A 22,060-nucleotide genomic window follows, 5' to 3' on the forward strand; every position below is an offset into this window, starting at 1 on the left:
ACTACTGGTATGTTTATTTCTAAAGAGAGAAGTAAATAAACCCTCAGCAAACCGCATGCACTGTTCTGGGCAGAAGCAGATGTGTGTGACTCATGAACCCCTTTTCTGCTCCCTCCACACATTTGTTTGTAACACTCACTTGGGGCACCTGGAGTTAAATGAAGTGTATGCTCTTTGGGGCAGAGGTAGCCTCTTTGGGGCAGATAGATTTGAGCTGCACCCTGCACATTGAGGCTCTGAGTGCAGCCTCTTGTGTCACTGTAACAGAAAGCAGCATGATCAGATGGATCATACCAGACCAACCAGAGGTGAAATTCGGCTCTACTGAAGTCAATAGGAGTTTTGCCATTGACTTCAATGAAATCTCTGTGAAATCTTTTTCAGGGAGTCACATCCCAGAGAAAAGTTCCTCACCTGGGAAGCGGTGAGAAGGATATGACATCCCAAACATCCTTCTCCATGTCCAGTCTCTGCACGCCACCATACACATCTCCCTTTTCATCCAGGCCACAGACCACGTAAAGCCTGGTCCCCACACTGACTGCACCTGCTCTCTCCACAGGCTGAACCATGGGGCTCATGCTTTGCCACTGAGAGTCCATTAATGCCAGGCGCTCCACATCTGGGATTATCCCCTCATCTGTGCTCCCTCCAAGAGCGTACAAATACAGCCCAGCCCCTACGGCACAATGGCTGTTGCGAGACTGCTTCATAGCAGGCCCTTCCAGCCAGTTGTTGTCCCAGCAATTATAGATCAACACCCAGTCCACGCTGTACCACACAAACTCATCTCGGAAATAACCTCCTGTCACAAAAAGGAAGTTCCCTGAGGATAGAATGGAAAGAAATGTCAGGCAGAGGCATCTCTCAGCCATCCTCATGCATATCCTGCTGCCCACTTCCCCTCAAGCAATTTGCACATTTAGGCTTCCTTCCTTCAGCCTGATCTATGTGGAGTCCCTTGCACCTGAGTAAGTTCTCCTTGGAATCAATGGGACTCCAGGTAGATATGGGGTCTGCCCGTGTATATCAGAGTGCAGGACTGGAGTCTTAATCTCTCCTTCAGCTTCTAATAAGGAGGAGTCATGAATAGTTTGCTGCAAATATTTGACACTCGGTATTTGAAATTTAGCTGCACTGCCTGCATTGTGATTGGTCATGTAAGTCAGATGGCCTTGTTTCTCTTCCCTTATAGGAGGAAGCTAACTCTTAAAATAAGGTTTTCTGTATAGAACTAAGCTTAAATGTGCATTCCACGAGTATTCATCCCTTTACAAATTGATCACCCCAAAGCCATCACAAAATGGCTGCAAAGATAGACATAGCTAATCTGCCCTTTAATTTGCACTGTCTCACCAGTTTACAACATTTCTTTCAGTATTTGCTCAGATGTGTCAGGCTAACAGAATATAATGACTCTCCCATAAGAGTAATGCACTCAGTGTAAGGCACTCAGGTCCGTGGAGTTAATTCTGAAGCTCATCCCTGTGACAGAGAGGGCTCTGGCCCAAAAAGGGAGCTATACAATAGAGTTACTCTGTACAACCAATGTAAGTGGGAGTAGAGTCATAGCTTTAATGTTTATGCCCCATGGTCATCACATTCAGAAAGAATGAATATTTCCTTTTTTCAGTCAAGTCCCCATACAAACCCCTTACAGCCAGACCACCAGGACTAACAGGTCTTTGAACCAAAGAGAACTTTAGGTCTGAGTTAAGTCACTAGCAGCACTGATGGTTTAATGGGGGGAGAATCTGAGCCCATGGCAATCAAGTCTCCAAACCCTGACTTCCTCTGAGTTTGCCTAGTTCTTACTAGGTGCCACCTGCATTATTTGCTGCAAAGAGTTCTCCTGGGTACACATGCATCTAAGGGAGAGTTACCTACTGCTGCCACTGCGTACTGGATGAGGTTCCTGCGTTGCAGTGGAGAGCAAAGATGCCAGGTGCCAGATTTAGGTTGAAACTGAAACAATTCTTGCTGCTCCTTGTCATGCTTCCCTCCCAGAACATATAGGGTCTCATAGCTCCTGCTGGTGCACGAAGACAGCTCCATGTTCCTCCAGCTGAGTGGAGGGCAGCTGTCTAACTTCTTTAGCAGCCTGGCAGAAGTATCCTTCTCTCCAGGGCATTTGCTTTGTTTCACCAAGATATCAAGGAAAGAAAGACTCAGGAAGGTTACTCTGACCTGCCCCACCAAGTCCAAGAAGGCCTCCTCCCTAGATGCTGCGTCCTGCATAACCCATTTCATCACAGTATCAAAAACCACATCCTCTCGGGGAACAAAGAGGTCATCATTTTGCAGGAGCTGGAGCAACATTTCTTTGGGAAGTGTCTCAAATTCTTCCTGAGAAGTCACTTCTGTCCAGTGCGTGAGAGCCACACTGAGAGCTGATGCATGAAGCTCTGGACAGGCGAAGCATTGGGCATAGGCCATCAGGCTCAGACAATTGGAAACGTGCAGTTCCCTCTCCAGGAATTTCTCGCACATCCTTTTCACTCTCTCAAACTGGAGGAAGTCAGCTGTTTCCAGCAGGCGAGTGACATTGTGCAGAGTTATGAGCACCTTCGCTGTGTGAGTGAACTCGAGAAGCACTTGGAAAGTCTCTGCATCTACTCCTCTGATCACTATGTGGTGTTCGGCGCTCTCTCTAGTGCCCCCAAAAAACATGGCCTCAAAATAGCGACTGTGGAGAGATAGTGCACCACGGTTGACCTGGAAAAGTCTCTGTCCAATCTCAAGAGTGGTGTCAGGAACTGGTTCTGCCTGAAGTCTCAGCCCTTCTGGTTCCTGCGCACAGTCCATGTTGGTTGTCAGCTGGAGGAGTTAATTTTAACTCAGCCCTTCAGCACCCTTTGCTCATGTGAGGCAGCTGGAACTGTGACTTCGATAAATATGGGATATGCCAGCCTTGTCCTAAAAATAGACCATGCTTCCTACACTCCTGTCTGGCTCCACTGTCTTTCCCACTCTCATTAAACTTACTCTGCCACCACTTTGCTCCCCTCAGACCCCTCAGCAGTTGCAGCAGTAAGGCTCTAAATCAATACTGAGGTTTTGTGGCTAGTTTATAAACCTAAAGAGCAAGGGGTAACAAGCCCCATTAGAGGGGCTGATTGATTTCAGAAGCCTAATGGTGAGTGAGTGGGAAAAAACCCTGCACACCCTAGAGAAATTCCATAATTTAATAAGAAATAAATACTTGGCAGTTACAGCAGTTTTCATTCAAGGTTTTACAAAATCCGGTTAATTAACCCTAACCAGTCCCTGTGGGTGGACAGGCAGCTGATCTCAACTCCCAAGGAAACTGACTCACAGAGAGGTGAGGTGATTTTGTCCTGCCCCCACAGGGTAAATCTTAGATTTGGCAAGAGCTCAGAACTCCCGGCCCCTGTACTCACCAAAATGAGATTAAATGGTTTGACTAAGCTACAGATGAGGAATTGTGTGTTTTTAAACCATCAGATCTCTCTGCAGTTCTGGGAAGCAGAGGAAGTTCAGAATGATGTGGGCTTCACGAAGTAAAACCAAAAGGAGCCAGCCAGTGTTCTCCACTGCAGAAGGTCTGTTGTAAAAAAACCAAGAACTAGGAGTCATAACTCCCAGGTCTTTCTCTAAATGAAGAAGTTCAATCTGCAACTTAATACTGGATAAAACACAAGCAACCAACTAAACTGAGGCACAAATCTAGGTGCCCTGGAATGGATCCAGATCCTGCCAGCACCACTCTACTTCTCACAGAGAACAGTGTGAATGTGCCCTCCCTCCCTGTTCCCAATTAGCTAGGCCTTCACAGATGGGGGTATTTCTGCACAGTAAATGGGGCTCAGAAAGCCAACTACAGTTGAAAGTCCCCCTCTGTTCCACCAGCTAAGGAGAAACTGTCTCCTAGCATGAGGTTCACAATAATATTTCTTTAGCAGTTAAGAGCCCTTTTCTGAGGACCTTGGTCCAGAAAGGTACTAGAGTCTCAACTATCTCCTACTCTGAACCTCACTCTAATCAATCTGACATGATGGATTTAAATCCTATTGGGATCCAGGAAGTGGGCAGGATCCACAGGACCTGGAAGCCAAGTGATTTCAGGGGACAACTAATAAAATAAGAACCTGAGTGCGGTCAAAGATTTAAATGATGCTGGGTGCTCTGATGTAACTGCCTCCAGATTTGTTACCAATCCTTGACATTGAGCTCTGCAGGTGCACTGCAGAACTCATACCAGGCTGCTACAGCTTGGAGAGATTGGGCTTCTGCCCTTTAACATTGACACTATCCCTTTCTACCAACCCAACCCCTCATTAATAACACATGGGCTGCTCCAGAGAGCAGTTGTAATTTGCCAGTCAGTCAATGTAAAGTGCACAAGCTCCCAGCTGATATGGTCAGATTCTAAGATATGTGACCTGAGGTAGATTTGGCTGTTGCCAGTAGCACTGGCAAAGGCAATGTTATTCTCTAGAAGTGCTCTGGGTCATCATATTGATGGTCTATTAGTAGGTTATACTATCCATCCATCTAAATACTTATACCATGGTAATGAGCCATAGTATATGAGAGCCTTTTGAAAGAACAAGAACCAGGTAGTTCTCCACATACTGATCCAACTCTCTTCATCTATCCATGTCAAGGAACAGGCTGGGATAATTGTTATAACTGATTTTAAAACAATTTCTGTCCCGTGGGAAATTCCAATATTTCATCATGTTTTCATCCTCAATTGGGACAAAAAGTCAAACTATCAAAACTTTTCTTCTAAAAGTTCAGAAAAAATTTGATTTGGCAATATCTGATTATTAAGAGTGAATATTAACCAGTGCCTGCTTGAGTTGCCCTGGTGCCTCCTAGGAGCGTGTAGTTCATTTGCCCCATGGTCCCATTCTTCTTTATGAGCCAAGGTCCCCTGCTAGACTAACTCTCCCATGATGCAACATGATACACTGCAGCAGTTTAGACAGATATAGATTAACACTGAATCCTCCTGAAACTACGTTTTAATTTTCCATTAGGAAAATGGATAGTTGTAAGCAAAACTGACATTTTCCATGGAAAATGTTGATTTTCCAGAAACCACATTTTCCATCATTAAACGGAGCCAAGTCATGGAGAAGCAGTGATTCTTATTCTTTCGCTCAGTCCCACAAATGTAGAATGAAGATGGGGCAGAGGAGATGGGGGAAGTCTTATTTCTGGGAGTTTTCTCAGCAACCATGGGAGCCATCCTTCCTCACCAACTTCCATCTCCAAATGGAGTGGTGGCCCCACATCAGAATCCATATCTACATCTGACTTGGTCTTTCACCTTCCCCTCTACCCTCTCTGCTTGCAAACATCTCTATGCCTTCTTCACCACTGCCATATATGATTGGCATGCTCTTCCAAGATCTATGCAAAGACATGGCAGAGTTAAGGTTCTGGTGCACAGTCAGCAGGGGAGGCGCCTGGTTGTTAGAGAAGGCAGACATGCACTGTTAAATAGCTTAACTTTTCATTTCCTTGCTTTGGTAGTTTTGCAGCAGGTATGTTTCCAAAGTTGTGTGAATTAGTCTACGTAAGTCTGTAGGACAGAACCAGTTTTGTAGATTTTCTGCAGAAGCCCTAGTACATTTGTGAGTTCTATAACATAGCATGTTATACAGGTAAAATTCCTGTCAATTACTGAAAAGTATCACAATTACAGAAAAGAAGAACTTAAAAAAAATAGATGGCACAGCTTTGATCAAGAACTAGCAAAAGCTTATAAAAACTAAAATCCAACACCTCTTCTCCCTGAAGTTTTACTTATATAAACATACTATTGAATTAATCTGCAACTTCACATATGTATTCAGAGACTGTCAACACTCTAGTGACAAAAAGGGAGATTTAGAAGCCCCCACTCTTCAAAATACTCTCTTTTAGTTGCATGGACTCTGTAATTCTATTTCAACTCCTACCTTAGCAAGACTACATAACCAAGTTCCAATTAAAGAACAAAGTTGACCTTCAAAGCCATGCAAAATCATGTTCAATGGAGCACCCAGACCAAGTTGTGCTTTCACGTATATGGACAGCATTGTTCTTATTGATGTTGCATGAGTCAGAAAGAACTCTAGCTGACTTTTATATGTTATGTTGAGTTTACAAGACTGGCTTTCCAGATTAAAATTGACAGATAGGCACAAGAGCAGCAAACTAGTCTCTTAAGAGCTTTTTTTATTTATTCACGATTGTGCTGAAGTTTTCCCATGTATCATGTATAAAGTTTAGAAATGCATAGTTACAAGTCAACAAGAAGAAGAAATCACAAGTGGAAGTATGAATATGTATGCAAGGTGCAAAGTAATCTAGTACTACTAGACTGCCTGCAGTAGAAAATTAAATTTTAAAATAAGCATACAGGACAAAACCAATGTTCCTTCCCCATGGTTCTATCTGCTATATAGAAGAAAACAGGTAACTTCAGTAGGTTTTAGGTCACTCAGCCAAGCCTGAAATTTTCTGGGGCCACTCAACACAGATGTCTCTAGGGAAGACTGACTTTACAAATTCCACCAAAGGCAAGGTTTGGAACAAGAGCCAGAAATTGATAAGATTCCCTCCTTAGCTCTGGTGTTTATAAAGAATGGTAACAAGTCAGTAAATACTCAAATTCATTTCCCTATAAGTATCCGAGTGGGCAGGCAGATAAGAAATCACTAGTACAGAGCCTAAGATGCTCTGTGGAATGGTCCCTGCCTGTAAATTCTGCTGCATAGAGGAAAGAAAAGAGAATTGGAAAAAACAGACCTGAAGAAGAGCTCTGCGTAAGCTTGTCTCTCACTAACAGACATTGGTCCAGTAAAAGATATTACCTCACCCACTTTGTCTCCCTATTATGAAAACTTGGTTTTGGGGGTAGTTAGTCTTTTAGATCCAATCTTCATGCATGCCTGCTGGCTACCACTACTATTAGTTCCAAGCAGTCATTTTAAACCCAGAATAGAGAAAGGGATGCCTGTACCATTTAAGACTTCAATTTGAACACTGACTAGAGCAGTAATGAAGTTTTTCTTTATTGAACAAAATTAGATCTTATTTTGCAGTCGTCATTCCGTGTTCCTGCTATCACTGGTGGCAAATGACAAAGTAAAAAGGTCAAGGTCCTTCTGCCCCTTATAAAATGAACATTAAAAAAACCAAACAATCTATTCCCCAAAATGGGAAGGTTTCTCATACGCTGTTCATTATCTCCAATGATTTGCAACCTTGAGGTTTCAGTGAGTCCCAAGAAAACGTTAGCCCTCCTGCTGCTGAATGAAAGGGTTTGGAATAGCTTCCATTCCATCTTGTGGACAAATAAGAACCACAGATGTTCCTCTGCAAACCACCAGTCCCAGCTGACGGGTATCCTCTGTTAATTTGTATTGGTCATCTGGATCTGAAAGTAAACCACCCAGGAGGGCTTAGGGTTACAATGACAGCATAAAGAAAAGAAACAGAATTCAACTAGCTTCAAAGATGTACACAGCTCCCTCCACCCCCATCCCCAGGTTTTTCTGAATTATTTTATAGAGATTAAATTTCCTCTATCATTCTTCATAGAACCATAGGACTAGAAGGGACCTGGAGAGGTCATCTACTTCAGTCCCCTGCACTAATGGTAGGACTAAGTATTAGTCTTATAACTTTTGATTCCTATTAGTACCTCTTAACACTCACTTTGTTAGTCTTCTTTTCTTTCTATATTAAACTCATTTGCACATTAACTATTCTCCTCAAATCTGTACCATATTAGCAAGAGTGTGTCTAAGTTCTAAGGCCCAGCATGTTGGTCCTTAACCTGTGAATGACTGGTACTCAGGAATTTCAGGTGATTGAGGGCTGGGCTGTATCTAATTATCCTCAGGATCTCCGAGCCCGTGGGAATCCAAGTATCCACAGAAAAGACCCCTCAAGCTAATAAAAAAATGTCTAGAGAAGTATGTTATAAAAAACTGGGTGATCAATAAGGAATATTTGTTATGGCACATGGGTTCTATAATGGAGGAAAGAATGACTACTGAAAAAGATTTTAACTCATTCAGAACTGGCAATTGCCATAGCTGTAAGTAACAGTGACAAGACTAGAGATTCCTTTTTACTCAGTCAGGTAAGCTGAGGACTACAAAAGACAGGTTTCAGAGTAACAGCCATGTTAGTCTGTATTCGCAAAAAGAAAAGGAGTACTTGCGGCAAATTAAAGACTAACCAATTTATTTGAGCATAAGCTTTTGTGAGCTACAGCTCACTTCATCAGATGCATACTGTGGAAAGTGTAGATGATCTTTTTATACACACAAAGCATGAAAAAATACCTCCCCCCAACCCACTCTCCTGCTGGTAATAGCTTATCTAAAGCGATCACTCTCCTTACAATGTGTATGATAATCAAGGTGGGCCATTTCCAGCACAAATCCAGGGTTTAACAAAAATGTCGGGGGGGGGGGGAGGGGGGGAATAGGAAAAAACAAGGGGAAATAGGCTTGAATAGAGACTGGGAGTGGCTAAGTCATTATGCAAGGTAACCTAAGTTAATTGTATCCAATTTGCAAATGAATTCCAATTCAACAGTTTCTCACTGGAGTCTGGATTTGAAGTTTTTTTGTTGTAATATCGCAACTTTCATGTCTGTAATCGCGTGACCAGAGAGATTAAAGTGTTCTCCGACTGGTTTATGAATGTTATAATTCTTGACATCTGATTTGTGTCCATGTATTCTTTTACATGGAGACTGTCCAGTCTGACCAATGTACATGGCAGAGGGGCATTGCTGGCACATGATGGCATATATCACATTGGTGGATGTGCAGGTGAACGAGCCTCTGATAGTGTGGCTGATGTTATTAGGCCCTGTGATGGTGTCCCCTGAATAGATAAGTGGGCACAGTTGGCAACGGGCTTTGTTGCAAGGATAGGTTCCTGGGTTAGTGGTTCTGTTGCGTGGTATGTGGTTGCTGGTGAGTACTTGCTTCCGGTTGGGGGACTGTCTGTAGGCAAGGACTGGCCTGTCTCCCAAGATTTGTGAGAGTGTTGGGTCATCCTTCAGGATAGGTTGTAGATCCTTAATAATGTGTTGGAGGGGTTTTAGTTGGGGGCTGAAGGTGACAGCTAGTGGCGTTATTTTCTTTGTTAGGCCTGTCCTGTAGTAGGTGACTTCTGGGAACTCTTCTGGCTCTATCAATCTGTTTCTTCACTTCCGCAGGTGGGTATTGTAGTTGTAAGAATGCTTGATAGAGATCTTGTAGGTGTTTGTCTCTGTCTGAGGGGTTGGAGCAAATGCGGTTGTATCGCAGAGCTTGGCTGTAGACGATGGATCGTGTGGCGTGGTTAGGGTGAAAGCTGGAGGCATGTAGGTAGGAATAGCGGTCAGTAGGTTTCCGGTATAGGGTGGTGTTTATGTGACCATTGTTTATTAGCACTGTAGTGTCCAGGAAGTGGATCTCTTGTGTGGACTGGACCAGGCTGAGGTTGATGGTGGGATGGAAATTGTTGAAATCACGGTGGAATTCTTCAAGGGCTTCTTTTCCATGGGTCCAGATGATGAAGATGTCATCAATATAGCGCAAGTAGAGTAGGGGCATTAGGGGACGAGAGCTGAGGAAGCGTTGTTCTAAGTCAGCCATAAAAATGTTGGCATACTGTGGGGCCATGTGGGTACCCATAGCAGTGCCGCTGATCTGAAGGTATACATTATCCCCAAATGTGAAATAGTTATGGGTAAGGACAAAGTCAAAGTTTAGCCACCAGGTTAGCTGTGACATTATCGGGGATAGTGTTCCTCATGGCTTGTAGTCCATCTTTGTGTGGAATGTTGATGTAGAGGGCTTCTACATCCATAGCAGCCAGGATGGTGTTATCAGGAAGATCACCGATGGATTGTAGTTTCCTCAGGAAGTCAGTGGTGTCTCAAAGGTAGTTGGGAGAGCTGGTAGTGTAGGGCCTGAGGACGGAGTCTACATAGCCAGACAATCCTGCTGTCAGGGTGCCAATGCCTGAGATGATGGGGCACCCAGGATTTCCAGGTTTATGGATCTTGGGTAGTAGACAGAATATCCCAGGTCGGCGTTCCAGGGGTGTGTCTGTCCGGATTTGATCTTGTGCTTTTTCAGGGAGTTTCTTGAGCAAATGCTGTAGTTTCTTTTGGTAACTCTCAGTGGGATCAGAGGGTAATGGCTTGTAGAAAGTGGTGTTGGAGAGCTGCCGAGCAGCCTCTTGTTCATATTCCGACCTATTCATGATGACAACAGCACCTCCTTTGTCACCCTTTTTGATTATGATGTCAGAGTTGTTTCTGAGGCTGTGGATGGCATTGTGTTCTGCATGGCTGAGGTTATGGGGCAAGTGATGCTGCTTTTCCACAATTTCAGCCCGTGCATGTCGGCGGAAGCATTCTATGTAGAAGTCCAGTCTGCTGTTTCGACCTTCAGGAGGAGTCCACCTAGAATCCTTCTTTTTGTAGTGTTGGTAGGGAGGTCTCTGTGGATTAGTATGTTGTTCAGAGGTATGTTGGAAATATTCCTTGAGTCGGAGACGTCGAAAATAGGATTCTAGGTCACCACAGAACTGTATCATGTTCGTGGGGGTGGAGGGGCAGAAGGAGAGGCCCCGAGATAGGACAGCTGCTTCTGCTGGGCTGAGAGTATAGTTGGATAGGTTAACAATATTGCTGGGTGGGTTGAGGGAACCATTGCTGTGGCCCCTTGTGGCATGTAGTAGTTTAGAAAGTTTAGTGTCCTTTTTCTTTTGTAGAGAAGCAAAGTGTGTGTTGTAAATGGCTTGTCTAGTTTTAGTAAAGTCCAGCCACGAGGAAGTTTGTGTAGAAGGTTGGTTTTTTATGAGAGTATCCATTTTTGAGAGCTCATTCTTAATCTTTCCCTGTTTGCTGTAGAGGATGTTTATCAGGTGATTCCGCAGTTTCTTTGAGAGCGTGTGGCACGATGGTCACATAAACACCACCCTATACCGGAAACCTACTGACCGCTATTCCTACCTACATGCCTCCAGCTTTCACCCTGACCACACCACACGATCCATCGTCTACAGCCAAGCTCTGCGATACAACCGCATTTGCTCCAACCCCTCAGACAGAGACAAACACCTACAAGATCTCTATCAAGCATCCTTACAACTACAATACCCACTTGCGGAAGTGAAGAAACAGATTGATGGAGCCAGAAGAGTTCCCAGAAGTCATCTACTACAGGACAGGCCTAACAAAGAAAATAACAGAACGCCACTAGCTGTCACCTTCAGCCCCCAACTAAAACCCCTCCGACGCATTATTAAGGATCTACAACCTATCCTGAAGGATGACCCAACACTCTCACAAATCTTGGGAGACAGGCCAGTCCTTGCCTACAGACAGCCCCCCAACCGGAAGCAAATACTCACCAGCAGCCACATACCACACAACAGAACCACTAACTCAGGAACTTATCCTTGCAACAAAGCCCATTGCCAACTGTGCCCACATATCTATTCAGGGGACACCATCACAGGCCCTAATAACATCAGCCACACTATCAGAGGCTCGTTCACCTGCACATCCACCAATGTGATACGTGCCAGCAATGCCCTTCTGCCATGTACATTGGTCAAACTGGACAGTCTCTACGTAAAAGAACAAATGGACACAAATCAGATGTCAAGAATTATAACATTCATAAACCAGTCGGAGAACACTTTAATCTCTCTGGTCACGCGATTACAGACATGAAAGTTGCGATATTACAACAAAAAAACTTCAAATCCAGCGAGAAACTGTTGAATTGGAATTCATTTGCAAATTGGATACAATTAACTTAGGCTTGAATAGAGACTGGGAGTGGCTAAGTCATTACGCAAGGTAACCTATTTCCCCTTGTTTTTTCCGACCCCCCTCCCCCGACGTTCTTGTTAAACCCTGGATTTGTGCTGGAAATGGCCCAACTTGATTATCATACACATTGTAAGGAGAGTGATCACTTTAGATAAGCTATTACCAGCAGGAGAGTGGGGTGGGGGGAGGTAATTTTTCATGCTTTGTGTGTATAAAAAGATCTTCTACACTTTCCACAGTATGCATCCGATCAAGTGAGCTGTAGCCCACAAAAGCTTATGCTCAAATAAATTGGTTAGTCTTTAATTTGCCGCAAGTACTCCTTTTCTTTTTGCGACTACAAAAGAAATTCCATTAGTAATTAGAAAAACAAGAATACATGGTAATCATCATGGGAAAGTATTTTTTCCCCTCCAATAACAGGTTTTTGATCTCATATCTTATTTAAAAAAACAGGTCTTGGAAGTCAGGTTGGGGAGTGCAGTCTATCAGCATCCCACCAGAGAGCAAGGAGAGAGAAACAGAGGCCAGCTCTTTTCCTTACAAAAATGTGGTAATGTATCTATTCTTTCTGTATTCTGCATAGTGCTGTACTAATCTGATAATTTTTGATGAAATAATTCAAGTGGAGCCTGTTATTTGATTATCGTGACTCGTTAGTAACTACAAATGTGCAACATACCTTAAAATGAAGTTATTGATAACTGAGGATTCAAAGCTGCACATATCCTGTGCTATGACAATGACCATGTGTGACAGAATGCACCTATATCCACACCCTACACACTATTTTAATAATGTTTGTACCAAGTGTGTCCTGCAAGGGATTGCTTGAAAACTCGTAATTTACTTGTTGTCAGTGTTCTGATAAAGCGTGTGTGACAACATTGTATGTGAAGTTATAAGATTGTATGTTATAAGATTCCATTGTATGGTGTTATTAACATATGCTCCAAACTGAGGCTGGCTAACGGGTCTGTCTCAAACAAAGGAATGTGTGCTCTGTTTAATTTGCATTTAAGCAGTAAACAGAATCATCATATAGGAAGGGTACACAAGAAACCCCAAATAGGTGAGGAAAAGCAGAAGGGAACATTCTTTCCTACAGACTGTCTCCTGAATCTCAGCTGGAAATGTTTTCTAAGAGGGGGACTGACACTATAAAAATGAGGGACAAACACCCCAAGGCACATCATCTCTCTCTCTCTGCCCATCAATGCACTGCACCAAAAGGAACAAAGGAAGCAATCAATGAACTGGGGAAGGGGTTCTGTCCTAAGAAGTTGGTCTGTAAGACTGCTGAGTGAGAAAAACTTTGCTTTGAATTTAATATAGTTTAAGTTATGCATCAGTTGTGTTTTATTCTTTATTTTTCTTGTAACCATTTTGACTTCTATTCCTCATTACTTGTACTCAACTACAAAAAAGATAAGTGTAAAACTTATCCCATTGTTTTATATAATCCAGTGTGTTTACACTGAAGTGTCTGTGCATATTATTCTTATTAAAGAAATACAAATTTTATATGAATTTGTATGGTCTTAGGAGAGGGCAGGGAAATACAAGACATACATGCATGTGGGGGGGGGGGGGAGAGAATCTACAACTGGGAGTGCGGTGGGGTCACCCTGCAGTAGAGCCAAGCTATGGCTGGCTGCCTGTAGTGCATATGTGCGCACACGCACACACACAAGTGACTTGCATAGTACAGACTATTTGTGAGCAGTCCAGACTAGAAGCACCCCAGGTTAGTGGGCAGGGATTGTATCCTGGGTACATCCAAACTTGTCAAATAAATATATCAAATGGAAAACAAGGAGAAATTAACAGTAATTAATATAGATCAGAAGTTAACTGTAAATAAAAAGATTGATAATGGAAGCAAACGGACACAAGGAGAAATCTATGACCAGCAGAGTTAAGGACAATAAGGAGGAATATTTTTTTAAAAATATTTTATGAACAAAAAGAATAGAATAATTACTTAATCACACTGTTAAATTCTAAATAAAATAGTAGAATCTCCATCCTTAGAGGTTTTTAAGGCCTGGCTTGACAAAACCCTGGCTGGGATTGGTCCTGCTTTGAGCAGGGGATTGGACTAAATGACCTCCTGAGGTCTCTTCCAACCCTAATATTCTATGAATACCAATTGAAATTTACTAAATATTTTTGGATGTTTTTCTACATTTTCAAATATATTGATTTCAATTACAACACAGAATACAAAGTGTACAGTGCTCACTTTATATTATTTTTTTATTACAAATACTTGCACTCTAAAAATGACAAAAAAGATATTTTTCAATTCACCTCATACAAGTACTGAAGTGCAATCTTGAAAGTACAACCTAAATGTAGATTGTTATATAACTGCATTCAAAAATAAAAATGTAAAACTTTAGAGTCTACAAGTCTACTCAGTCCTACTTCTTGTTCAGCCAATTGTTAAACAAACAAGTTTGTTTACATTTATGGGAAATAATGCTGCCTGCTTCCTATTTACAATGTCACCAGAAAGTGAGAACGGGCATTTACATGGCACTTTTGTATCTGGCATTGCCAGATCAGCATACGAATGTTTAGCCTCTTCACGCTTCATCCTCTGGAATGGTGGCCATGCTTCCATGCGGATGACACTCATTTAAAAAAAAAAAAAAGTTCATCAATTTGTGACTGAATTCCTTGGGGGACAATTGTAGGTCTCCGGCTCTGTTTTACCTGCATTCTGCCATATATTTCATGTTATGGCAGTCTCAGATGATGACCATGTTGTTCAAGAACACTTTCACTGCAGATTTGACAAAATGCAAAGAAGGTACCAATGTGAGATTTCTGAAGATAGCTACAGCACTTGACCCAAAGTTTAAGAATCTGAAGTGCTGTCCAAAATCTGAGAGGGATGAGGTGTGGAGAATGCTTTCAGAAGTATTAAAAGAGCAACACTCCTATGTCGAAACTACAGAACTCAAACCACCAAAAAGGAAAGTTAACCTTCTGCTGGTGGCATCTGACACAGATAATGAAAATGAAAATGCATCCATCCGCACTACTTTGGATTGTTATCGAGCAGAACTTATCATCAGCATGGACGCACGCCCTCTGGAATGATGGTTGAAGTATGAAGGAACATATGAATCTTTAGCACATCTAGCACGTAAATATCTTGTGACGCTGGCTACAACAGTGCCAAGTGAATGCCTGTTCTCACTTTCAGGTGACATTGTAAACAAGAAGGCGGCAACATTATCTCCTGCAAATGTAAATAAACTTGTTTGTCTTAGCGATCGGCTGAACAAGTAGTAGGACTGGATTGTAGGCGCTAAAGTTTTACATTCTTTTGTTTTTGAGTGCAGTTATTTTTTTGTACACAATTCTACATTTGTAAATTCAACTTTCATGATAAAGAGATTGCACTACAGTACTTGTATTAGGTGAATTGATAAATTTTTTTTTACAGTACAAATATTTGTAATAAAAAATAAATATAAAGTGAGTAATGTACACTTTGTATTCTGTGTTGTAATTGAAATCAATATATTTGAAAATGTAGAAAACATCCAAAAACATTTAAATAACTGGTAATTATTGTTTAACAGTGAGATTAATCACAATTAATTTTTTTAATCGCTTGACAGACCTAATTTTTATTAATGACTTGGAAGAAAAACAAACCCACCAATAAAGTTTGCACATAACACAAAAGTTGGAGGAGGGGTTAATAAAGAAGGTCACTGATTTAGAGAGATCTGGATCAAACTGGGTGCAAGCAGACACTATGCGTTCTCGATGCATACATTTAGTCATCGTAGAAGGCCATACATACAAGATGGGGGACTCTACCCTGGGAAGCAGTGACTCTGAAAAAGGTTTGGGGGTCATAGTGGATAATCAGCTGAACATGTGCTCTCTGTTGCATGCTGTGGCCAAAACAGCTAATGCTATCCTGGGACGCATGAACAGGGGAATGTTGAATAGGAGCAGAGAGGTTATTTTACCTCTATATTTGGCACTGGTATGATCATTGCTGGAATACTGTGTCCAGATCTGGTGCCCACAATTCAAGAAGGGTGTTGATAACTGGAGAGGGTTCAGGGAAGAGCCATGAGAGTTATTAAAGGTATAAAAAAACCCATGCCTAATAGTGATAGACTCAAGGAGCTCCTTCTGTATAGCTTAACAAAGACAGTTAAAGGATGACTTGATTACAGTCTACAAGTATCTACTTTGTGAACAAATATTTAATAAGGGACTCTTCAATCAAGTAGAGTAAGGTATAACATGATTCGACGACTGGAAGTTGAAGCTAGACATATTCAGACAAAAAAATACACGCTTTATTTCCAAATGATGAGAGTAATTAACCCTGTGTTGTGGTGGATTCTCCCTCACTATTTTTAAATCAAGACTGGATGTTTTTCTAAAAGATCTGTTCTAGGAATTATTTTGGGGAAGTTCTATGATACTATGTTATACAGGAGCTCAAACTAGATGATCACAATGATCACTTCTGGCCTTGCAATCTATGAACTTTACTTTGAAGGACATACCATTCAGATCCCTCAAATGGCAGAAATTAAAAGCTTTTATCAAATGAGACACCTAAGAACTGGTGTCCAGATGACAAAAGAACTTCCCAATCCCTAAATCCAAACAGATTCTAGGACCACTATAGAATAGTCCAAAAACTACAGGAAGACAGACTTTTCCATATATAAATTCCACATTCACCCAAAAATTACATTTGCACATCCGGAGGAGGGAAAAAAATTGTTCTCTTTAACCTCTGAGGATACAACAAGAAACAATGGGCTTAAATTGCAGCAAAGGCGGTTTAAGTTGGACATTAGGAAAAGATTCCTGACAGGGTAGTTAAGCACTGAAATAAATTGCCTAGGGAGGTGGTGGAATCTCTATCGTTGGAGATTTTTAAAAGCAGGTTAGACAAACACCTGTCTAATGGTCTAGATAATACTTAGTCCTGCCTTGTGTACAGGGCTAGATGACCTCTTCACGTCCCTTTCAGTCCTACAATTCTATGACTGGACTTCATCGGACATTGGTAGGGGAACATTCTCTTGTCTGGATATTGCAACATCAAATGCTATACTTTTTTCTAGTCACCACACTTAGCAATTATTTTTAGCATTCCACAGATTTTGTTTTTAAGTCTACTTCTGAAAAATAAAATTTTATTCTAAAACTGTGGCCAACTGGACAGATGATACTTTGTGACACAATAAACATGCATTCTTTTGACCCTGTATACCTCCCTGGAAGTTAGGTCATGAGCATCATGCTGTATCATAGGATATGCTAAAAAACAAGGTAAAGATCATAACACAGCAAGAGTTTTGTTTTTAAACAAAAAAGGGGAAGCAGGGTCAGCTGTAGCAGATCACCTGTTTGTGCTGATGGTAATTTTACAAGAGTGCCCCTGGGTTCATAAGACAGCTAAGACCGGAATTTTCAAAGAAGACTAATGAAATCTCAGTAGGTGCTGGATGTTTAACTCCATTAGCTTCTTTGAAAATCCCAGTCTGAAGCGTTAAAGGCATTTTGTGGGAGGAAGTGATGTCATGCAATTAGCTGCTGTGAATCAGTGTCATAGGTAGTAAGATGATCTGCCCCTTAGCAGTGATTCCTGGTTAAGACTACGTTTTAGTTATGGGCATTTTTAGTAAAAGTCATGGACAGGTCACGGGCAGTAAAGAAAAATTCACAGGCCCATAACCTGTCTGTGACTTTTACTAAAAACACCCGCTCTGACTAAAACTTGGGTGGGGAGCTGCGGGTGCTCTGGGGGGAGGGGACAGTCCAGGAGCACCATAGATGCTGGGGGAGGTGGCCCAGGAATCCCGCTGGTGCTGGGGGAGGAAAGGGGGGGGCCGCGGAGCGTGTCCCACGATCCCTGTTAGTGCTGGGGAGGGGAGGAAGGGGGACCGCAGCATGTGACCTGGGACCCCGCTACAGCTGGGGGAAGAGGGAGTTGACAGGACTTCCTACCGGCTCCGTCTCTGCAGCTCCTAGGTGGCAGAGTCACGAGCCAGGGCAGGGGCTCCACTGCTCCCACCACAAGTGCTGGCTGCTGCAGCTCCCATTGGCCAGAGACCCTCCGCCGCCTAGAAGCTGCAATGGGGCCCCCCTCACCCCAAGGTAAGCGCCCCTCCCCGTGCACTCCCCTACTCCTAGCCCCTCCCACACACCCGAACTGCTGCTACTGGGCTCAACCGCTGCAGAAGTCACAGAATCCATGACAGACTTGCAGCCTTATTCCTGGTTATTCAGTTGAGACTAGGGTGTTTTATCTGTAAGTGACTCCTTGACATTACAAAATCAGCTTCCATAGTTACTCTAAGCTTTTAGATGGCATGTTACATACCTCTCATATATTCAATAGTGCCATCAAGCACAAGGTTTAGAAGAGGGTCAAATCCTTTCAAGACTCCGCTAGCTGAAGACCACACACACAAAAAAAAAAGTTAGAAACTAAAATACACATTGCTACAGTCTTGTAAAATAGCAAAAGGAAGAAAAATCCCAAAGCCAAGACGTAAGAAAATAAATTCCTAAATTCCACCCCACTCCCAAACTTCGAAGGGGAAACAAATGGGAGCAGCCACCAAAAAGTGCTTGGTCTGGGAGAGAAAGGGAACGGAGGATGCCCTTCTCATCATGTTAAGATGTCATTAGTAAACACACTGAAGCATGACAAGTTGCTTCTAGAACTTTCAGGTTGTTCAGACAATTAAGAAACGAAAAAGCCATTTCAAGTAGTGAAACTTTTACATTCTAGTTTTGTGGTCAGTAGCTTAGCACAGCCTTTCATTCACAAAATGAACTGTCCATGTGTTAACTGGAGCAAAAAAGTAGTTGTTTAACAGGATAGTAATTGTTTAATTGACATCATCATCATAAATCAGAGTAGATTGTGTCTGTGCTGGTAAATGTTCATATTTTGATTAACAAAAAAAAAATACTCCACATACTAAGTCCCCCTAAACAGCCCAACGCATCCCATCTCCTGTATATCTTTTCTAGAATGTAAGCTCTTGTGGCACAGGCATTGTCTTCATGTGTATATATTGTAAAGAGCCAAGTTCCTGGTTCATGCTAAAGTAGATAGAGTGATGATTTGCAAGGCTGGGCAATGAATACATTATGCAGGATCACAAGTTGACTTTCCCACCTTGTAAAAGCCAGTTTTACCATTTATATTACCATAATATCCAAGATCCCCAGTCACGGTAAGACTCCATTGTGCTGGGCACTGTACAAACAAAGAACTAAGAAAATAATCTATGCCCCAAAGAGTTTATAATATAAAGCAGCAGACAAAACTGAGATAGATGGGAGTATAAGGAAATGACGAACCAGCCAGCATGCTAGACAGCGGTATCACTGCACTAATGGGCTAACTGTTATCAAGTTCTTTATAGGCATCACAGCAAAGGAGAGTTTTAAAGAGATTTGAAGCAGGATAATGAGACAGTTTTATGTGGGTTTTTGGTGAGCAACTCCCACAAGTGAGGGGCAGCATGGAAGAAAGCATGAAAATGCTCGTTTGAAAATTTAACAAGTGGGTGATGGAGGCTGGCATCTTTGGGTAATGAGAGAGGTGAATCAATATTTCAATACTGAATGAGAGATGATAGGTAGACCATGGATAGGTTGTCAAGGGCCTTGAAAGTGAAGACAAGATGTTTGATGTGTTAGAGAAAGGGAGTCATAGTTGAGGGATGCAAAGAGAGGGGTGACATGGTGAAAGCAATGGGCTGGGAGAATGATCTTTGCGGCAGCATTCTGAATCGATACAGGGCAAGACAGAATGTGTCAAGGTCAGAGAAAAAAGGATGCGGTAGTAATTGAGACATGAGATGATGAGAGCCTGGACAAGAGTTTTAGCTGCTTGGATGCATACGGCTGGTAAGGCCATATCTTAGGAGATGTTATGCAGAAAGAATCTCCAATATTTAGATGCATCACCTAGATATAAAGTGCCTAAACAGAGGTTTCAGTAAAAAAGGATAGGCCTGTGACATGGGCATGAGTGACAGGCAGAATAGTGATGTTGCTTGCAGTGACAGAGAAAGAAGGTGGGGGGAGAAGGCTTGAGGAGAAGATTAAGAGCTCTGTTAAACACGTTGAAAGGATGGATGGCTAGACATCCATGGGGAGATGACAGAGAGACAGGCAGAGATTTTAGTTTGAACAGAAGAACAAAAGTTGGGAGTAGAGAGTTAGATCTGGGAGACGAGCACAGAGACAGTAGCTGAATTTGTGTTTGAGAATGAGTCTACTCAGAGATAAGGTGTGTTGAAAGATGAAGGGACCAAGGAGAGAGCCCTATGGAAGTTCCTCTTCCCCCAACTGGAGGGGGGGGGGGGATGAGGAGGATCATCCAATGGACATGCTTAAGGAGCAATTAGAGAGGCAGGAGGAGAACCAGGAGAGGACAGTCACAGAAGCCAGGGTAGGACAAGATTTAAAAAAAACAAAAAAACAAAAACACAACATGGTCAAAGGTGAATAACAAGTTAAGGAGGAAGACGATGGAGTACTGGTTCAGAGTTTTGGCTAGGAAAAGGTCATTAGAGATTTTGATGAGAGCAGTTTCAGTTGAGTGCAAGGGGTGGAAGCCAGACTGGAGAGTCTTGGACTGAATTGGAGGAGCAGCTTCAGACAGCAATTGTAGACAGGCATTCAACAAGCTTAGAGATAAGAGGGAGAAGGGAAACAAAGAAAGTGGGGACAAGGATGAGATTTTTAAGACAGCAGAAACAGATTTGTTTTGTGAGATGAAAGAACAGAGGAGAGTGAGAGGTTAAGGAGAAGAATAAGGGAGGGGGGAGATAAGAGTGAGCACCAGGGAGCTCTAAAGATGCAGTGGTGTTACTGGAGCATGTGGAGGGATTACAGGAGGCAAAAAGCAGTTAGAATTAGGGATGTGGGATTCATTATACCACAAATGTGTGATGATCTGCAAATCAGCATAGTTCAGATTGAAGCTTACCTTCCCTACCACCTTGGAATTTTACTCGAATTGTTTTGTCAATGTATTTTGAGAGATCCAAGATGCTCTCTTTCTTCTTCTTCTCTTTATCCTATGGAGGGGAAAAAGGAAGCAGAGCTAACATAACTAAAAAGTAAACCAGAACCATCTCTTGGTTACATGTTTGGCCAGTGCTTGGCACAAAGGGGTCCTGCAATACAAATAATTAATAATACATTACTAATAGTTAGAAGAAGAATGGTGAAAGTGTTCCCTGCTTAATTGCAAGGGAGCTCATCAGCATAAACTACTGGTGCCTTCAAATTACAGATTAGCCCATGGAAACTTAAAGTCCCCATAAACATACCTTTGTTTGGATCTAGACAGACTCTTGCATGAATTTTAGGTCATGCAAAATGCAACCTGCTTCATCAGGCAGGCCCTTCAAACTCTGGAGTATAATGTACACACCAAACCATCCACCCATCCCACCACATAACACACTTGCCAAACTGAGGGAGTATTCAAGTAATAGCTTAATCTCTAAATGGAGCCATAAAACTCTGACACCTCAACACGCTAGGTTCAGGAATGACAGCAGCGATAGATTATAAGAGTCTACACAGCTAGTCCAAACCTTTGGGTAAGGAGACTTTCAGCGTACTAGATTCTTCTTCATCAGTGATAACTTGAAAGTTACACTCTGGTTTGCGGCTTTACGGCGCCCCTCTGCGTTTGGCATTTACCTCAGCTTGTGCCAGACCCGACACTTGCGGTGCTGCCCCCGCACCCGCAACGCGGCTCGGCCTTCGCCCCGCACGCGCCGCAGCCGGGTGCTCGCCAGGGCAGGGTCTGGCCGCGGGACCCCAGGCGGACTCACCTCCGCTCGCACCCAGCGCGGCCCGAGCCCCCCGCACGGCTTCCCTCGCCTCTGGCCCGCCGCACGCACGGACGGGCGGAGCTCTCCGACCGGCCCCTCTCAGGCCGCGGGGGCAGAGTTCCAACAGCCTCCTCCCACTCGCTCAGGCGAGGGAGCTCGGCGGGCTGCTCCGCGAGCCTCCCCTGGCAGAGCCAGACCTAAGCCCGCCCCACCCCGGCGCCCGGGGGAGTCACGGGCAGGGCAGCCCCGGCTCTCCTGCTACTTACCGCCATTTTGCGCCTACCAAGCAGCTCAGCCCTCTGCTCTTTCACCCCGCCACTTCCGGAGCCTGGGTCACAGCCCCGTCCTCTCGTTGGCCGCTTCGCCCGCTTTG

At 43.1% G+C, this 22,060-nt stretch overlaps 2 protein-coding genes across 3 annotated transcripts; both read right to left on the reverse strand.

Moving 5' to 3' along the window:
• Positions 1–410: 410 nt before the first annotated feature.
• Positions 411–2,805, reverse strand: LOC144257475 (kelch-like protein 23). Its single transcript, XM_077805448.1, has 2 exons — positions 1,884–2,805; positions 411–826 (listed from the first exon to the last, which is right to left on the reverse strand). Exons 1-2 carry the CDS (start codon positions 2,803–2,805, stop codon positions 411–413), a joined length of 1,338 nt encoding a protein of 445 aa, XP_077661574.1.
• A 3,367-nt stretch (positions 2,806–6,172) lies between these two features.
• On the reverse strand, positions 6,173–22,035 carry LSM7 (LSM7 homolog, U6 small nuclear RNA and mRNA degradation associated). Of its 2 annotated transcripts, XM_077841834.1 has the most exons (4): positions 21,954–22,031; positions 20,829–20,919; positions 18,198–18,269; positions 6,173–7,396 (listed from the first exon to the last, which is right to left on the reverse strand). In XM_077841834.1, the coding sequence occupies exons 1-4, from the start codon at positions 21,957–21,959 to the stop codon at positions 7,254–7,256; spliced, it is 312 nt and encodes a 103-aa protein (XP_077697960.1). In that variant the 5' UTR covers positions 21,960–22,031; the 3' UTR covers positions 6,173–7,253. The 2 variants fall into 2 exon arrangements, with proteins under 2 accessions (XP_077697960.1, XP_077697962.1); XM_077841836.1 differs by lacking the exon at positions 18,198–18,269 and having other exon boundaries at positions 21,954–22,035.
• Between the last annotated feature and the right edge of the window lie 25 nt (positions 22,036–22,060).

This window comes from Eretmochelys imbricata, chromosome 25, assembly GCF_965152235.1.
Source record: "Eretmochelys imbricata isolate rEreImb1 chromosome 25, rEreImb1.hap1, whole genome shotgun sequence".
In the NCBI taxonomy this organism is placed as follows: domain Eukaryota; kingdom Metazoa; phylum Chordata; order Testudines; family Cheloniidae; genus Eretmochelys; species Eretmochelys imbricata.

Excerpts from the sequence above, each read along its gene's own strand:
- LOC144257475 (XM_077805448.1), bottom strand. The coding sequence starts at position 2,805 with ATGGACTGTGCGCAGGAACCAGAAGGGCTGAGACTTCAGGCAGAACCA. Across the intron at positions 827-1,883 it reads GTACGCAGTGGCAGCAGTAG|GGAACTTCCTTTTTGTGACA; the intron begins GTAACTCTCCCT and ends TTCTATCCTCAG.
- LSM7 (XM_077841834.1), bottom strand. Across the intron at positions 18,270-20,828 it reads ATTCCAAGGTGGTAGGGAAG|CTAGCGGAGTCTTGAAAGGA; the intron begins GTAAGCTTCAAT and ends TGTGGTCTTCAG. Across the intron at positions 7,397-18,197 it reads CACTATTGAATATATGAGAG|ATCCAGATGACCAATACAAA; the intron begins GTATGTAACATG and ends GTTTACTTTCAG.